The 19,153-nt window shown below is 38.3% G+C and overlaps 1 protein-coding gene across 2 annotated transcripts in view; it reads right to left on the reverse strand.

The window, feature by feature from the left end:
- The window catches only part of LOC126473269 (E3 ubiquitin-protein ligase Ubr3), a 297,943-nt gene extending 280,267 nt beyond the window's left edge, over positions 1-17,676 (reverse strand). Inside the window, exons 1-2 of one of the 2 annotated variants that reach the window (XM_050100220.1) lie at positions 17,087-17,676; positions 15,262-15,475 (exon numbers count right to left, since the gene is read on the reverse strand). In XM_050100220.1, the coding sequence (XP_049956177.1) occupies positions 15,262-15,475; positions 17,087-17,312 (440 nt within the window). In that variant the 5' untranslated portion in view covers positions 17,313-17,676. The remainder of the gene's footprint in view (positions 1-15,261; positions 15,476-17,086) is intronic. The other variant, XM_050100221.1, reaches the window with a different exon arrangement.
- Between the last annotated feature and the right edge of the window lie 1,477 nt (positions 17,677-19,153).

A 19,153-nucleotide genomic window follows, 5' to 3' on the forward strand; every position in this document is an offset into this window, starting at 1 on the left:
ATTTATTTAACTGAAAACTAGCTCCATGACCACTTATGTTGTCTTAAGACATGTCTATCATTGCAAAATAAAATTTTAGATGATATAAAAAAGGCTTGTGATACCAATACGTCAACTGTTCTCAATTTTTAAAAGGTTCTTAGTGAATTGAAGGAAAATAGGTTTCTAGTCATGTTTCTTGTATCTCAAACACACCTTTCCAGCACACTTTTGACTGTGTTAACAATACACACTCCGCTGTTGATTTTTTGAACAGTATACACCTCAAAAGGACATTTTCCGCATATCAACAAACAAGCTATGAAACTGTTACTTCTATATAATTATGATGAGGTGGTCAGGGGGTTTTTCTAGTCCATTGTTATCAGTGTCACAGCACAAAAAAATAAGAGATTAACTACACACAACTTGAAACACCAATCAAATAATTAGACAACTGGTCTAATGTTTCCAACAAATAGTAATGTTGAATTTCTAGTCTCAGGCTGCACGGAATATAGATTTCTACCACTGTCTTTTTTTTATGTTGGGAATAGTAAAGAAACAGTATGCACACATTGATAATAACTGAGGGAAGTTTTGCACTCTTATATTAAGTAGGTGAAAATGAAGCTAAATGGGTACAAATGAAAAAGCTATTCAGGCTTATCTTTCAGTTGTTGTGAATGCAAAGTGTACTGATTGATATAAATATATATAATTCTAAAAACATAAACGGGAACAAGCTGAAATTAATGCACTGGGATTCATTGAATGGGCTGGCAGAAGAAAGTGTTAACTCTCAAATTAGGCATGGTTAGAGTGATTGTTTTATCTGATGTATTTTTTAATACACCACACACCAAGTCACATGTGGCTCCACAAGCACTGTTAGAAAACACTTTACTACATAAACTGTTTTGTCTTATTATATTAAGTTTTTGTTTTTCACTGGAGGTATGCCACAAAAACTGGTCTTGCGGGTTAGCACTTTCTACAGCCGACTCCACTTTGAAACAGTTGTTATCTGTACTATTTATAAATATATCAAAAGTAACTTATTTTGAGTTTGTTACAATACATGCTTTCCCAATCAAATTTTTGGAAAGTTAAACAGAAACATAAAATTTGTCAAGATTGGAAATGCTATTGTTTATGGTATACCCCAGGCATGAGCTTCAGATGTAATGACGATTAATCAAATATTGACAAAAGATATGAGTGTTATACACTTATCAGGGAAACTACTAGTGTTCCCGGTTGGTGACAAACAAAACTGGTTTACCATGTTGTTGTGATCTGCAGTCCTAAGAGTGGTTTGATGCAGCTCTACACACTAATGTAATGTGAACAATTATTCCAACCTATATATATGTCTGAAACCATTTTCTTGCATCCGAGCCTTGGTCTCCCTCTACAATTTTCACCCCATACTTCTTTCTATTACGAAATCAGCTATTCCTTTGCATCTTGGGGTGTGTCATATTAACCAATCCCCACTTTTAATCAAGTTTTGCGATAAATCTCTTCTCCCCTCAAATCAATTCAGTACCTTCTCATTGGTAACTCGATCAACCCATCTAATCTTCTGCATTCTTCTGTAACACCAAGTATCAAAAGCTTGTATCTTCTTTTCAAGACACTGTTCATTTTGTTCAACTACTGTGCAAAATCCCTTGCAACCTCTGCAATGTCCTCAGCAAATGTCAATGTATTATTTGTTGTTCCTGAGCTTGCCCAACACAGAGTCCCATGCTGTCTCACTTCCTTGTTAACCACTGCCTCCCTTCTATGCCCTTCAAGTCTTAGAACTACAGTCTGGTTTCTAGACTAGTGGTAACTTACTGCTCCCTGCATTTTATCCTCAATATCCTCAGAATCCCCAAGAGTGCATTCCAATCAACACTGCCAAAAGCTTTCTCTAAATCTACAAATGGTATAAAGGCAGATTTTTCTTTCTTCTGCCTATCTTCTAAGATCATTCTTAGGGTTAGTACTGCCTTGCATGTTCCTTCATTTCCCCAGAACCCAAACTGACCATACCCGCGAATGGCTTCTACCAGTTTCGCCACTCTTATGTAAATAATAAGTGTCTATATTTTAAGGCTACAACTTATTAAACTGAATATTTGCCAGTATTCACATCTGTCAGCGCCAGCCTTCTTTTGAATTGGCATTATTATATTTTTTCTGATATATTAGGATAATTTGCAGATCTCATTTATCTTGCACACTAGGTGGAATAATTTTGTCATGACTGGCTCTCTGAAGGATCTCAGTAATTCTGATGGAATTTCATATACTCCTGGGGTCTTGTTTCAACGTAAGTCTTCCAGAACTCTGTCAAATTATTCTTGCAGTATCAAATCTCCCATCTCACCTTCACCTACTACTTCTTCCCCTAATACAATATTTTCTTCAAGTTGGTTTCCCTTATTTAGACTTGCTACTTATTTCTTCCAACTTTCTGTCTTCCCTTCTTTGCTTAATACAAGCTTGGCATTTGAGCTCTTAATATTCATACATTTGGTTCTATTTTTTCCAAAGGTCTGTTTAGTTTCCCCTATCATCAGCATTGGTCTTTCTCCTAAACATGCATGCAGTTTTCATCCAGCGATCAGTGCTTCACCATTTTGCACTTCCTGTCATTATAGTTTTTAGACATTTGTATTCCCTTTGGCCTGCTTCATCTGCTAAGTTTTTATATTTTCATCTTACATCAGTTAGGTTCAATACCTTGTGAGTTATTCAAGGAGTTCTACTGGATCTTGTCTTTTTGGTTTCTTGATGCTGTGTTGCCTTTACTATTTCATCTCTCAAAATTACCCATTTGTCTTCTGTTGTATTCTTTTACCCCATTTCTATCAATAGTTGCTTAACGGTATCTTTGATATTCTCAACAACCTCTGGTTGATTCAATTTATCCCTGTTCGATCTTTCTGCAATTTCTTCAGCTTTAATCCATAGGTCATAACCAAAACATTATGGTCAGAATCCACATCTGCCAATGGGAAAGTTTTGCAGCTTGTAATCTAGTTTCAAAATGGCAAAAGAGTTCTTGGGCTTACAGCCGGGTGGCGGTGTCTTCAAACTGCGACGTTTCGTCGAGTGACATACTCATCATCTTCTGGCGAAGATTCCCACCAAAATGAAATTTTCATCTTTCTGAACTACTGAGTAATTTCTTTTATCTCACCATACTTTCTTTCAGCCTCTGTAAAACACAGAGCTAGTCAGCATGTAAACTGCTACTGTTGTAGGTGTTGCCTATGTATCTACCTCAGCCATGGTAATATAGTCACTATGTTATTCATAATAGATTACCCACATTGCTATTTCCTTTTTCATTATTAGACCTACTCCTGTTTGAATTTTTCTGATAACGCTGCACTCAAATGACAGGGAGTCCTGTTCATCCTACCATGTCACTTCACTAATTCCCACTGTATCTAACTTCAACCTACCCATCTCTCATTTTAAATCTCTAGCCTACTTAACCTATTAAGGGATGTAACAGCACACACTCCAACTCACAGAATTCCAGTTTTGCTTTTCCTCATGACATCTTTCTGAATAATCCCGACCCAAAGATCCGAATGAGGAACAATTTTACCCAAGAGGATGCCATCATCATTAAACCACAAAGTAAAGGTGCACGTCCTCTCGATATATTAAGGCTGTCATTTCTCCTTGTTTTCAACTGTTCATAGAGCCAGCATAGCAACACTGTATTGACTAATGTCACAAGTCCAATACAGTCCATTATCCAGACTATTGCCCCCTTGCAACTACTGAAATGGCTGCTGCGCCTCTTCAGCAACCATAGGTTTGTATGGCCTCCCCACAGATACCTGTTCAGTATACTACAGCTATTTGTATTGTACATGATCCAATTACATTAATGTGACCACTGAGTCACATGAAAGTAACCATCACATTAAAATAACCACTGCCTATGTTCAACATCAATGTCCAATAACGACTCATAGATGGCAGGCAGGTGGCAGAACTAGCGTGGAGGCTCTATGAAATGTGTGTGTGTGTGTGTGGGGGGGGGGGGGGGGGGGGGTTATGCAGAAATAGTGCAGTTGTCATCATAATATCATAATGCAGAAATGGAGTAATTTATCTGACATCCAAAAGCACGTGATCATTGGCTTTCAGCCCAAGGATGGAAGCATTTCCGAATCGGCTAAGTTTATCAACAATTTGCATGTCGCTATGATTGAGGTACACTGTGAATGGCAAAATGCCACTATCCAAAACTGGTGCCGAAGCAACTGTGGTGCATCATGCGCCCTAGGTGACTGGGGTGAATGACAGCTGTGGAAATGTGTACAGGTGAACAGATGTGCAACTGTTCAGCAACTAATCATCCAGGTGAACCAAGGGGTTACCAACATTGTCCTCTTAACAACCATACAGCGAAAGTTGCTGCGTGCAGGCTTTCACAGAAGGCAACTGGTTCATGCACCCATGTTGACTGCTCTTCATGGGCGATGGAGGCTGGAATCTGCTTGCCAATATTGCAACTGGATGCCACTTAGTAATGATAGATGTCCTCTTCAGATGTATCGTGCTTTACGCTCCATCGGACAGATGGGCACTGGCATGTATGGCACTGCAACAATCATCTGAAGGGTCCTGGCTGGAGGAGGGAGAGTTATGGTCTAGCTAATGTTTTAGTGGCATTCCCTGGTTGATCCCATCATTCTGAAAGGTGCCGTGGATCAACACAAGTATGCAGTTTGTTTTGTCCTCGGAATGATGGCATCTACCAGTAGGACAATGCTACGTGGCACACACCTTGAGGTGTACATGTGTGGTTCAAACAGCACCACTTTACCATACTCTCACCCAAGCAACCCCATCCAGGCTATGTCAACAGTTCATATGTTTACTGTATTAAACTAATTTAACTAACTTCAGGAATTTTATTGTTTCTTATTACTAATGTGGTCAACAGCTCTCAAAAGATGGCATTTCAAATTTTTGTGATTAACAGCTGTTGCAGTGCCACCTATTAAACATATCTGTGATGCACTCACTAACAGATTATGCAGATTTCTTATAAACATTTCCTTTCTATTTTGCAAAGCCTGTTCTGCAAAGATCAAACAGCAACAGCAGTCGTGAAAAGGCGACACCAAAGTCCTCTACGTGGAAAGAGCTCTATTCCTAAATACTCATAAAAGATTTTTTCTCAAAAATAGTGCTCTTACGGTGTACAAGGCTCTTCTGCTGCTTTCTGCTGTTGGCAGTTTGTTTCCATTTAGTCACAGTCAATCAGGTGATTGTTCACGCAACTCGGTGAGAATCATGACATCTAAATATTTACTTCAGCGGAATATGATAAATTATTCATTTCTGATATGGAGAGCAAGAACTAAACTAGATGTGCTGATAAGACTGACCTGTAGCATAGCACGAGCCCTAAGATTACACTGGAATGTGTGTTTGGTTGTGAGATGGTGACACTAATGAATCTCAATGCAAAAATATGATTGGTGTAGTAGATACATGTGTAGTGTAAGTTCAGTTCAGCCTAGTAAGACACTCAGTTAGGCCCCAGCTGATGCCTGTTACACATCTACAGAGTTACAAGTTGCTATTTAGCTTTCCCTGCAATTATTCTGGTAGTATACTTCTTAAATTCCTTGCATGCTTTTCTGTCTAAGAAGTTTAATATCATGTTTTCGAACTGCAAGTGTATATTTAGGAAGTCTGCAGCGCAGTTTTCATTTCTTCTGAACAGCTAGCTATACAATTCATTAAGGGATCAGCATCTGTTTGTGACACATCAGGAGGGTAGCTAGTTGCATATCTAGGTGTGTGTCTGCGTTTATACTTTAACTCTTAGTCTGTCTTGCTATGGTGGTTAGGATGAGAACATGCTGTGTGCAGATGCAGAAGGAGCTGGCAGCTGTTCAGGAACAGCTGAATGCTGCTTTTGGCTATGATCAGCCACCTTCAGGCAGTTGCCTCAAAGTTTAGCAATTGCGTAGAATTTGGCATGTCACATGGGCCAACTCAGGTGTCACTTGTTTCATCCATGGGCTCTGCTGCCAAGGCACCTCCTAGTGTATCCAACGTGATGAATCCATTCTCACAGCAGGTAGACTGACACATCTGTGTCACTTGAAGTGGAGGGACAATGTGGAGACTGGCCGCCTGGCTTCGCCTATTGCCCTTTGAGTGAACAGGTCCAAGTAGGGACACGCAGGCAGGGGTCTGCTATTTATCAGGAGCTCCAACATTAGGCGCATTATGGAGACCCTTATGGAGATAGCATTCAGGGCTGGAAAGAAAGCCAATGTGCACTAAGTACATCTGCCAGGAGGGAGGAGGGGGTGGGGTGGGGTGGGGGTGGGGGTGGGGGGGAGAACTCATTCACAATGTGGGGGAGGCCTTGCCTGCAGAGTGCAGGAAGCAGTCATTTGCAAGCTGTATATCACATCGGCACGAACAATGCCTTCCGCATGTGTTCTGAGGCCATGCTCAGTTCATACACATGGCTAGAAGAAGTGGTGAAACCTACTGGCCTCTGTGCAGGGTGCAAATGGAGCTAACAATTTGCAGCATTGTTTCCAGAGTTGATTAGGGTCCTCTGGTTTGGTGCCATGTGAAGGACCTCAACCAAAGACTTCATCAACTCTGTAACAATCTTGGCTGCAGATTTCTGGAACTGTATAATTGGGTGGGGAATTGTAGGACTTCCCTTGATAGGTCAAGGGTGCACAACACAAATGAAGCAGGTACTCAGGTAGCAGAATACTTGTGAAATGCATGTGGGGTTTTATTGGGCTAGGCGGTAGTTTGAGGTACTGTGATGAACAGTCATCAGACAGTATGCAGATAGTGAAATAAGACTGCACTTAGAGTACAGACTCTTTGACTGTTAAAATTTTATCAGCAAATTGTTGAAGCATTCGTAACAAAGTACCTGACTTTCCTGCTGCCCACAAAAATTCTTGTGCTCAAATTATTATTGGGACCAAGAGGTGGCTGGCTCAAATTATTATTGTGACCAAGAGCTGGCTGAAACCTGAAGTATAAAGCTCTGAAATGATTAGGAACTCTTAGAACAAATATCAGAAAGATTAGGCACCACAGGAGGTGGAGGGGGGCTGCTCATTGCAGTTGACAAGAATATTGTCTCTACTGAGATTGAAATTGACTATGCCAGTGAAGTTATCCGGTCACCTATAACAGGTCTAGGTGAAAACAAGATAATTGTTGGATGTTTTTACTGGCCACCTGATTTTGCTGTGACATTTTTCGAGTCTACAGGAAGTCTACAGGCAGTAGCGCGTAAATACCCATATCATGCAATAGTAGTTGGAGGTGACTTTAACAACATGCAGATTATATGTCGCAACATCTGTGGATTCACTGCAAGGGAGGGGGGGGGGGGGGGGGGGACAGACAGACAGTCAGACAGTCTTGTTCAGTATTTGTAGTTCGGCAGCTCACAAGCAATTGAAATATTTTAGACCCTGCAGCTACAAACACAGCAGATATTATTGATGGCGTCAATATTATTGTTGTTGATGATGATGATGATGATATAGCAACAGCAGTTACTTAAGTTAATAAAACAGTCAAGAAGGCTAGTTTGAGGTAACGTGATGAACAGTCGTCAGACAGTATGCAGATAGTGAAATAAGACTGCTAGAAAGAGCAGAAAAGTTGTTGTTAGTATCACACTTAGACAATGAATTGATATTATTTAGTTCCAGTATGACAGACATAGAGGAATTATGGGCAAAGTTTAAACAGACTATAAATTTTGCCCTGGAGAAGTAAGCACTTAGTAAGTGGATTAAAGAAGATAAATACCCATCGTGGTTTAACAACTAAATTCAGAAAATGTTGAGGAAGCAAACACTGTTGCATTCTCAGTTCAAAAGAGAGCAAGCAAGCGGAGATTCATGCATCTGTGAAAAAAACTATCCATGAAGCAAAAAACTCTCATTGTCATACCTTAGCAAAAGACCTGGCTGAGAATCCGAGAAAATTCTGGTCCAGTGTAAAGTCACTAAGGGGGTCTAAGGTTACCAATCGGTAACTCACTGACCAGTCTCATGTGGTAGTATAAGCTAGCAAAAGAAAAGCAGAAATTTTTAAACTTTGTGTTTAAGAATTGTTCGCCCAGGAGAATCGTACAAACATACCATTGCTTGACCATCTCAAAGACTTCCGTGTGGACTACATAATAATAGTCATCCCTGGCATAGAGAAACGAGTGAAAGAGTGGAAACAAATATGTCACAAGGCCCAGATGGAATCCCAATTCAGTTTTACAAAGAATTCTATGGCACTGGTTCTTTACATAGCTTGCATTTATTTATTAATCTCTCACCCATCTTGCATTTATCGTGAATCACTCACCCAGCGGAAAGTCCCAAGCAACTGGAAAAAAGCGCAGGTAACTCCTGAATACCAGAATGATAAAAGAATGGACCCGCAAAATTACAGACCAATATTATCAGTTTGCAGCAGAATTCTTTATCACATTCTGACTTCGAAAATAAGAGATTTGTTAGACAGTGAAAAGCTTCTGTCCACGAATCAGCACTGTTTTAGAGTGCAACACTCATGCAAAACTCAATTTGTCCTTTCTTTTCACATTATATACTGCAAACTATGGATGTGGGGCAAAATTCTAGATTCTGAAAAGCACTACAGACTGGTAATGAAGATATGAGCATATGGTATACGTTCTCAGATATGAATGGCTTGAAGACTTCTAAGTAATAAAAACCAGTACACTGTCCTCGAAGGTGAGGTTTCATCAAAGACAAGGGTATCATTTGGAGTGCCCCAGGGAAGTACGTACACACACACGCACACGCGCACACACACACACACACACACACACACACACACACACACACACACACACACAAGCATCATCAATAAACAATCACAGATTGCTGCCCACCCTGTCCGACAGATAGTTTTTATACATATAAAAATGAATGGCAGCTAGCTCAACATGCAGAAAAATGTACATTAAAAAAAATGTGGATGTCTAGGAAAAACAAATTCGTAATGTTCAAATAGAGCATTGGTAATGTGCTGCTTGACACAGTCAGGTTATTTACAAATCTGAATGTAACACTGCAACGAGAAATGAAATGGAATGAGCAAATGAGGACTGTGGTAGGAAAGGCAACTGGGAGAATTTTGGGAAGTTTGGTTCACCTGCAAAGGAGACTGCATATACGATGCTAGTGTTACCTATTCTTGAGTACTCTCAGGTGTTTGGGATCTGCATCAGATTGGATGGCAAAAAAGCATCAAAGTAATTCAGAATCAGGCTGATAGATTTGTTACCGATAAGTTCAAACAACATGCAAGCGTTATAGAGATGCTTTGGGAACTCAAATAGGAATCCCTAGAGGAAAGGTAATGTTCTTTTCGAGGAACAATATTGAGAAAATTTAAGAGGACCGACATTTGAAGCTGACTTTCTGAACAACCCTACTGCCACCAACATATATTTCACATAAGGACCACGAAGATAAGAGAAATGAGGGCTCATGTTGAGACACACTGGCAGTCTATCCCTTGCTTTATTTGTGAGTGGAGCAGGAAAGGAAATGACAAACAGTGATACAGAATACCCTCTACCACGCACTGTACGGTGTCTTGCAGAGTGTGTATGAAGATGTAGTGTAGCCCAAGATATATGTTCTTCATTGCAGTAACCTGCTTTTATGTTTTATTCCCAATTTCCCCAAAAAGTCTGATGATGTATTTAAATACTAACCTAAAAAAAATTACAGCTATCTTTACATAAGAAACATAGGAAATTATGAATGAATATTCTGATTGGGTACCAACAAACAAACTCATAAATTTTCGTGTTCACTTATCATCATTCATTGAGCTAACAGTTACCAACAGCAGCATGTAAAAGAAAAACAGTGCTATACCGTAACTGCATTTTTACTGATATTTCTCTTTGAACTGATGGTAAGTCGTTTACGTCTACATATTTTGGTGATGGCTAAATTAAGAAATAAGTGTTTGGAAAAAAATATAGATTTTTTCCCTTCTGTACTTATGCAAAATATTTTCTTATATTGGATGTCAATTGTCAATCTTTGCATAAATTATTGTTTAATTGCAAATCATCAATGTTTTTCTAAACATATTGTCTCTCTTTATCCAACAGAAACATCCAAACATTACCTTTTCTTTGTTATCTAATGAGTAAAAACGACACTGATAGATGACTGTAAAATATGAAATTTGAGACAATGTCAGAAATGATAGGATGTTATATACTATTGGAATTCTTGATGAACAACCGAATCAACAGGTAACACTTAAAGAATAAATATACAGAAAATTATCTTTTAAGGATAAATTAAACTTAAGAGGCATCAAACAAAATTAATATACACGTTTATCACTCTAGCAAACAAGACAATCAAAGTTAAATATGAGAGCAAACAATATAACTAGCACTTTCTTGGTAAACAAGTGAGACAGGGCAATCATAATGATAAAGTTAATGGAGACAAAGAGACTGTGGTAACATGAATGCTAAGGAATGGAATAGGCATCGTATCTCCTTAGCCAAGATGTCGCAGGGTTGCCACAATTTTCCCCAAGTAAAATTCCGTGATATTTCCATGATTTCCTGACAAGTTTTAGCATTTTTGCCTGACACATTTTGAGACTGACATTGACAAAAAAAAATATAGGGACTTTTGTATCTCTAAACATGTGAGCAAAAATGTTAAGTACTCACATCAACATCTATTGTAATGAACTGTTTTCAGATGGAGAAAGCAAGCCAAGTGGTATGTGTGTTTCATTAAGACTACTGATGTTATTTTATATCAATAAAACAAAACACATTTGGTAACAAAAATGCGCATTTCCTTGGAGTTGCAAGACAGATTTAAAATATCTTCACTGATTTCAGAAATAACCTCATAAAAAATTCGGCCTTTAGAAAGAAGCATATAAGGTAGGAATGAGTTGCCTAAACCAACACTATAGACGACCACCAATAAAATGTCGGTTCTATTACATTCGTTATTGTCAGTTATTACCCACTGTGTTATGTCTATTACTTTAGAGGTAGTGTGCGTCCGCCTGCTTAGCTAAGTGGTAACGTGTTTGCCTACCTTGCAGCGTGCCCGAGTTCGATTCCCAGCCAGAGTGGAGATTTTCTCCACTCATGGACATGGTGTTGTGTTACCTCGTCATCATTTCATGATCACAGACTCACAGGTTGCCCAATGTGGCATCACCTGAATGAAGAGTTGCAACCCGGCGGCCAAACATACTTTCTAAGAGCCAAAATGTACTACAATAAATCAAATGTCTGTAAAACGCTGCACTGTACAATGTGCTTGCAGTGAGACAGTTGCAGTTCCTGAAATTCATCGGTAGGCCCGATCTCTATGAGATACCTGCAGAAATGGCCTGCAGTTTTCACCCGTCTTGGAAGTCCACTCATGAGGCCAGCTATTTGTGTGTCATGGACACCATATTGATGCAAGCAAATTGCAGTGATCAATCCATGCAACAGATAACTTGTGTGAATACCCTGAGAATTAATACTAATGAGGATAGGTAACAACTCAACATGAAGATGTTCACTGAGCCAAACAGGCACATAGAAGAGACAATCATACTCTCACAACTAAATTTTCGGCCATAGCCTTGTCAGAAAACGCGAGCACAAACACTTTCACATAATCACTCAGACTCAACTCATGCACACACAACCGCCGCCTCTGTCTGCTGTGTCAACAGTCCCTGAGAATCAGATCCAAACAAACCACTCCTCACGCCTCCCTGCCTCTTGCTGGCAGCTGCTAGGCCAGTGGCAAGAAGTGGTGGTAGCACTGGCTGCAAGGTGAGGGGAATGGTAGGATGGGGAGAAGCAGTAAGAATGAGGGAGTAGGGAAGCAGTGCATGTACTCAGTTGCGGCCAGCCAGCGACAATGCATGATATCTCAGTAAACAAACCATTGCATCTACTGAGTTTTCCAGTGTTCTTTTAAAATTTCTCTGATATTTCACTGATTTCCCCAACACGTTTGAAATTGCCTGATTTCCAGAACTTGTGGCAGCCCTGTATTGGCTATCATCACAAGAAAAACGCAAAGCTACAGTACATTAAGAATCTTCTTAGGAGGATACACGCATTCCTAAAAGACTGTTACAAAAGAGTAGATGAAAATCATCTGATATATGAAAAAAAGTCCTGAAAAGACAAGATTACAATATTATCAAAGAAAATGAGAATGTTGGGGGAAAGTGAAACTAACAAATATATTACAGAGATGGATAACTGATGCCTAATATTTGGTTTAACAAACATGAACTGCAACAGTTTTATATATAAGGAAGGACAGAGAATTTGTGGAGAGCTACAAACCCCACAGTGTTTTTTGATGCCTTGCAATGATTTGTATTAAAAATTTTGCAAACCTTCTGCAATATGCAATCATCCTGACTAAGAAATTAACAGTGCAGGTTTCAGAAATTGGTGCCAACATGAAAGGAGGTTATGAAATACACGAGTTATCATTTCAACAGTAATTACAGATTCTGTGAAAGATTTTGACCAAATATCTGCCAAAAGCTCATAAACAATCAAATCTATGTAAAAAAAAAAAAAAAAAAAAAAAAAAAAAAAAAAAAAACTCTGTAACAGTTGTTTAAATTAGACAACAATATAGGTGTGGGAAGGCCAGGAATGATTAATAAATTAAATAAGGTTACACCATTTTACCAGATATACTGTAAGAGCCCTTCCTTAATTAGATTACCTGTAGACAGGAAAATTAAAATATAAAAATGAGCTAGATAAGGTGACTATTTAGCCAAACATTTTTTTTATTTGCTTAGAAAAAAAAAAAAAAAATCAGAAACTCAATTGAACAATTAGTTATAATAAAGAAACACACTGTATGATCAGCAAGCTGAAAATGATACTGTTTAATGACTTGTACTTAGAGCAAATGAAAATGACTAGCAGAGGGGCACAAAATTAATATGAGGATACAAAAAAGATTTGCAGTTCATATGGGAGTTATAGAATTGTATGCTCAAATACACTTTTTCTAATGCAACTGAAATAATATGGGTCAACGGACAAGTCCAATTCCACCCGCCAGTTTTGACACGCGACATAAGGCTGTTGTGGTGTGTGACGTCACGACAGCGCAGAGTTTAGTTTGTGAGAGTGGTGTGTTTGTAGGTGTCGTTTTGAGCGCGCGTTTTAGGTGACGTTTTTGGTTTAGTCTGTACGTGTAGTAGCATTGCACGTGTGCGGTATTGGTGGTGACTGTGCTTTCAGCAGAATATTATTCAGTGAGTTAACGATTTTAGTTTTGTTATGTAGACATTATTGTAGTTTTTTTTTCTGTTTGTCGTGTGTGAATTTCGGTAAATTGCTTTGTTTATGACTTTGGTAGGTATGGATATGACTGACAAGCTCAAAAGTTTTAGGTTGTCAGCAATGATGGGGGGACAGTGCGTTGTCTCTAATAAAATTTCTTCAACTATTCAGCCTGTTGGCTGAAGTCGTGAAGTGTCCAGTGTGTCGTGAAGAAATGAGGATTACTCAAGTTCCGGCATCTTGGACCAGGGAGATGTCTTAAGGATAACAGGTCAAGGGAAGTGTTCAATTCCAATTTTGATTTTCAACGTGCTGTTTTTTTGTGGTAGGATTAAGTGTGGTGGTGAAAGTTTTGAGATTTATAGTGTGGTATTGGTTGTTTCTGTTGACCTATATAGGTCAAGGGAAGTGACCGGTTCCAGTGAATTTTGTGTGGTGGAATTTGGGAAGGTTGTGGGGTCTTGTTATTTTAGTGTTTTTTTGTCATTTGGTGTAGTGGCGTGTGTTTATATTTAGTTTGTCCCCGCCCAAAAACCCCCAATTTCCCCTGCTTGTCCCATTAGTTTAATTATATTTTTGGAGGAATATCTGTTTGGTGGTTTTTCAATATATTTTGGTGTTTGTTGTCATGTTTACATGATGACGTCATAGGAGCGGTATGGGAGTTATTGTGAATGGTCGTTTCTGCCATATCGGTGACGTCATTGGTCAAAGCAGAGGGGTGGAATCTGATACTTCTGTTATCCCAATAAGATATACAATCAATGTGGACTTGCAGATATACCTTGTGGTTGTGAAATATCTAAGCCAATGTGATGTGTGATACAATTCCAAAAACAACACCCATTACTGCATAATGGCAGAAGCACTTCTAACTGATAATAGTGAAGAAGTTCCACGCTAATTATCCGTATTAAATTGAGATACAAGCAAACATCTACATTAGAATTGGTGCTGAAATGCCAATGACAGTGGTTGCTGTAATCTCTAGCTGCAAAAACATTGTGCTATGAAAGATTCAGATTGACACCATAGGTGTAAATGTTTTTGAGTGGGAATCAGTGTGCCTTCTTTTGGATGATAGAGGTGTGAGCATAAGAGTTACCACTGCATCTTCTACAATGGATTACGCATCTGATGTCCACATGAACATCAGAAACAAAGCTACAAAATTATGGGATGCAATCTGGGTTTTGCTTGGTGCCAGCCTTTAACATCAATAGTCATCAACCCTGGAGTCTGACCTAGCTGCTCGCTACTTTTCACATTAGCCACGTTTTCATTACATTTATAGTAACATAGGCCTTCAGCGAAGTCATAACATTTCCCTCAATTCTATGATTAATATCTCACAGTACATCTTCCTCCATGTGTGCCTTCCGATAACAGAAAACTAAATTTTGTATTTTCATAAGTATTGTATCAGATGCACATCTGCGCCACAAAGTTTGCTGCTGAGGGGGTTAGTAGTGGCTGCCAACTACATCATCAGCCAGTGTCATTACTTTTGACTGCTGGTAGCTTTCCATCCACTCTTTAAAATCTAACTCTAACACTTATTTACAGCTGCCAATTAAACAGCTCGCATATATTTGTTGTTCTCTCCATCTTATGCAGTCTTAACTTTAATCAGTAAATGATTCATATGCACAAAATCCAAGGTTTCACATTAGCAACCTTTGCCAATTAAAGAAAGTAATGTTTCATATTCCATTACATTGACAATGCCTAAAACAATATTTCTTTTTCCACTGCTAACAAACTTTACACAGTAATTGAAGATATGCATCACATGTCTTTTTTTAGTCTTTTGCATTGATATAACCACCTATTACTAAATAATAAACCAAACTTAATAAAGTTAAAAATCTGGGAACAGAAACTTAATCAACAATTATTACACTTACCCCATTTCCTTCATGACAGATGTGTCCCCACAATCACAAGCACCTCCTGCTTGACTACGAAACATATTGAAGTCGTGTCCCACATGGTTCCCCTTTTGGAAGCACTCAGCACAAAGTGACATACAAGGAGAAATGCCACATGTGCGACAGCGATATGCCACAAAGTTGGCAGTCCACACTAATCCGCATGTTGTTGCATTGTCATACCTACGAACTGGAAGATGTTCCAACATAAATTTTAATACATATGACTACATGTTTAACTACTTAAAAAAAAAAGTTACATACAAAGGGGGTAGCCTATCACTGGTTTGGGACAAAAAATCATCTCTTCCATAAAGGCATGCAAGAACCCATAAATGTGTGAAACCAGATAATTTGCTAATTGTTGCTAACTTTCTAGAAGTGAGGTAGAAGTTAAAAACACAACTAACACAGGGCAGGTTACAGTGTGAAACTGACCACATCTCATCAAAATCTTGATTGGAAGATGATAATTTGTAGCAAGTTGTCAACGCCAATAACTGAATAAATTAAAGCTTGTAGTAATAGATTGTTTTGTAGTGTAGTCCAAAGCCCTATTTAATTCATTAATTAATGCACTTTTCATTATAAATGATGAAAACTGCAAAGTAAATTCAGAAAAATTGTATTACAATTACAAAAACGTCTGAGGAGCATTTTGCTGCTTATTAAGTACATAAATTAAGAAAAATGCAAAGTGGGGCCACCATGTGATTCATTTCATTTATTTATCTGCTGACACATTATATGTGGTGGTTATTAAAGGCTCAATGAGGTCATCAATTTAACTGAACAACGTACATTTCTGTGGAGCTTTAAAATTACAAAATCTGAATACCTATACTTAGAAATATTACCAGTCAAGTTCATAAACAAAACATCATCTGGTCACATTCTATATCAATATAGGAAATTAATCAGATGTATGTAAAACAGACTTAGGCCTAATATTAAATATATGATATTAGCACTACTCAAGAAAAAGTCATCTAATCACCCACAGAGTCGCACATTTTAGAGGCCCTACGACACAACTCTCTCAATTTCTCAATCTTATGAACAACTACACTTTTTCTGGCCAACCACAAACTAGACTGCAAGTTCTCACAAAGAAGGAAACTTGCCTCACACGCAACAATTTCACGAAATACACTGTATTTGCTACTTATATATGCGAGAAGGAAAATCGTGGTTATTAAATTATTATATAAAAGAATTACACCGATTGAACTTTTGGTGACTTGAATGCGTCAGCGAGTTTAAAGCAATATCTCTAACGTAACAAATAGTGCATAGGGTAAGTGATTAGTTGTAATCAACAAGAAATAATGTTATGATGTGCCAAAATCATATTACATAACGAACAGACGACAACTTCCATCAAACAGATACAGATGTATAATTTTTTTCATTCGGTATTTCTGATTAATAATACTCTAAACTTAACACTTCTTTGAACACATCAAATTGCAAATAAAGTTTTATTTATTTTTATTTTCATCTCGGTACACACGTCTGCGCAAAAGATGATTAAATGTAAGCAATTATCCTGGCAGCTTTCACTAAAGTGAAATTATTTTCACAATTTTATTAATCAGCTATTACCCAAATGCTAGTTTTACGCGCATACTTCGTGAATAAGTGTGTGATGCATAGTACGTTCTCACAGCTGATATGTAAACACACGTCATGTCAAGTACGTTTTCATCCAGAACGAGACAGCATTTTTACGACAAAACCGGGTTTTCTTTATTAAGCATGTAAGCACAGTTAATAGTCATTTAGTACTGGCAGGGCTTACCTATACTTGCGAATTCATCAGGCGTCTTTCCTCCAGCCATCAACCACTTGATCCAGTCTATAGTCTCCCATTCTTCTATGGGTTTTCCAGGATTTAATATTATATCCAATAGTTCACTCAGATGCTGCGGAGATGAAGAATTTGAACAATCTGCATGGACGTACGCTGCTGCACCTCGTTTACCCTTTTTCATTAACACATGGGCAGCATTACTATTGGATGCCATTCTTGAACTAATCGTAAAACTTCTTTCGCCAAACAAGTAATTCCATTAACGCCCAACCCATACGACTTATTGTAGTGGAACGATCTGTCAAAGCGACGTATAGGCAATGATACACCATGAAAATATATTGGGAATAAAAGAAACAGACTAAACGGTCGATGGCATCAGCAACAAATTAAGCCTTGACATCAGTAGACTAAGCAATTTTGAAGGTTAAGCCGCGACGATCAATTCGATATAAGGTCAAAAAAATATTTGTTGTGAACGATAGAGCATTATGGGATGGATGATAAAAACAGATTCTTAAAAATATTGCACCATTTCCCATCAACAATCCTAACTATCAAGGACAAATGAACTTCAATCATACTAGATGGCAGTACGTACGATACGGACAAGACAAATGAAAGTCAACTGTCTACAGCTGCGAAAGCGCCCTCTAAATTCCAATCAAAACAGAAACAAGTCACAGACTATAGTGTCTGTGATTCGTGGCAACCCAAAGATATCAACTCAAAACGTTTCCCTAGTTAGACAAAACAACAAAAGTAGTATCTTTGGCGTATAGACAACTATCATAGCTAAACTACCCGGCATGAACCGATATGAGAACAATCTGATTAAGTTGGTTATTGGAGAACCCACAGTTAACTAGAGCTCGAACATTATCATGACGTATCTTTCACGTACACACAGCCTCTTCATAAGAACATTAGCCTAAAGTAAAGAATAAGGCACTTACTGCACTGTGGAAGTGAAATTTTTAGAAAATCAACAACCGCTTGTTAAGTAATTCGGAAATATTGTGGGCATGTAGTTGCTTCTGGACTACTTTGTTAGAAAATACCACAGACCTACCTGTCATATTTACCTTTGTGGCTAATTATAGTCAGTGGTATCGGCGCTTTAGTGTAGCATGCATTCTCATTAATTCCAAAATGACGTATCTGTACTGTCATTAATGAATGTGTATTCTTTGACTGGCTTGTGACTCATTCAATTTGACCTGAAATTTTTTTTTATTTTTAAATAATATACTGTATGCCTATAAGTTAGATGCTGTGGAACATGTCATTATAAAAATATTCATGAACCACAAACAAATATACGCAATATAGAAGAATTTCTCGATACATAAAAGAGTTGTATTACAGTCTCATGTCACTACTCGCATTTTATACGTGACACACAATACTGATTTACTCGTGCATGTTGCCAAAAACTGTCACGCGGAACTGATGTCTTGTCTTATTACATTCCCCGTTAGCCTGTTACATTGAACGATATGGTAGATGGTTGGCTAAAAAAAATGAGAGTTATTAATATTTTGACATAAAATTTCACATTCGGATGCGTTATAGTGTACTACTACAGCCTACTCACTCAAACTGCATTTTGTTATTCCCAATACGTTTCTAAAAAAGACTGCAACTGATTTTTTTCAGATGAATGTTAGCTTCACGCCATCTGCACCCATACTCTGCAAACAGCTGCAAAGTGCATGGGAGAGGTTTTCAGTTGTATCACACGTTAGGATTTCTTCCAATTCCATTTACATATGGAGCGTTGCAAGACCGACAGCTGAAATTCTTGTGCGCATGTTGTAGTTGGTCTAATCTTGACTTCGTGCTTCCTACGAGAGAGATAGCTAGCGGCTGTAGTAATTCTTAATTTTCTTGAGTAATACTGGTTCTCGCAACTTTAGTAAATAGGCTTTTGGAAGATAACTATACCTGTCTTCAAGTATCTGCTAGTTCGCGTTATCCAGCATTACCATGACACACTCCCATGGGTCAGGCAGACCCCTGACAATAATTCCTGATGCCCTTCTTTAAATATTT

This window comes from Schistocerca serialis, chromosome 4 (assembly GCF_023864345.2).
Source record: "Schistocerca serialis cubense isolate TAMUIC-IGC-003099 chromosome 4, iqSchSeri2.2, whole genome shotgun sequence".
NCBI classification, from domain to species: domain Eukaryota; kingdom Metazoa; phylum Arthropoda; class Insecta; order Orthoptera; family Acrididae; genus Schistocerca; species Schistocerca serialis.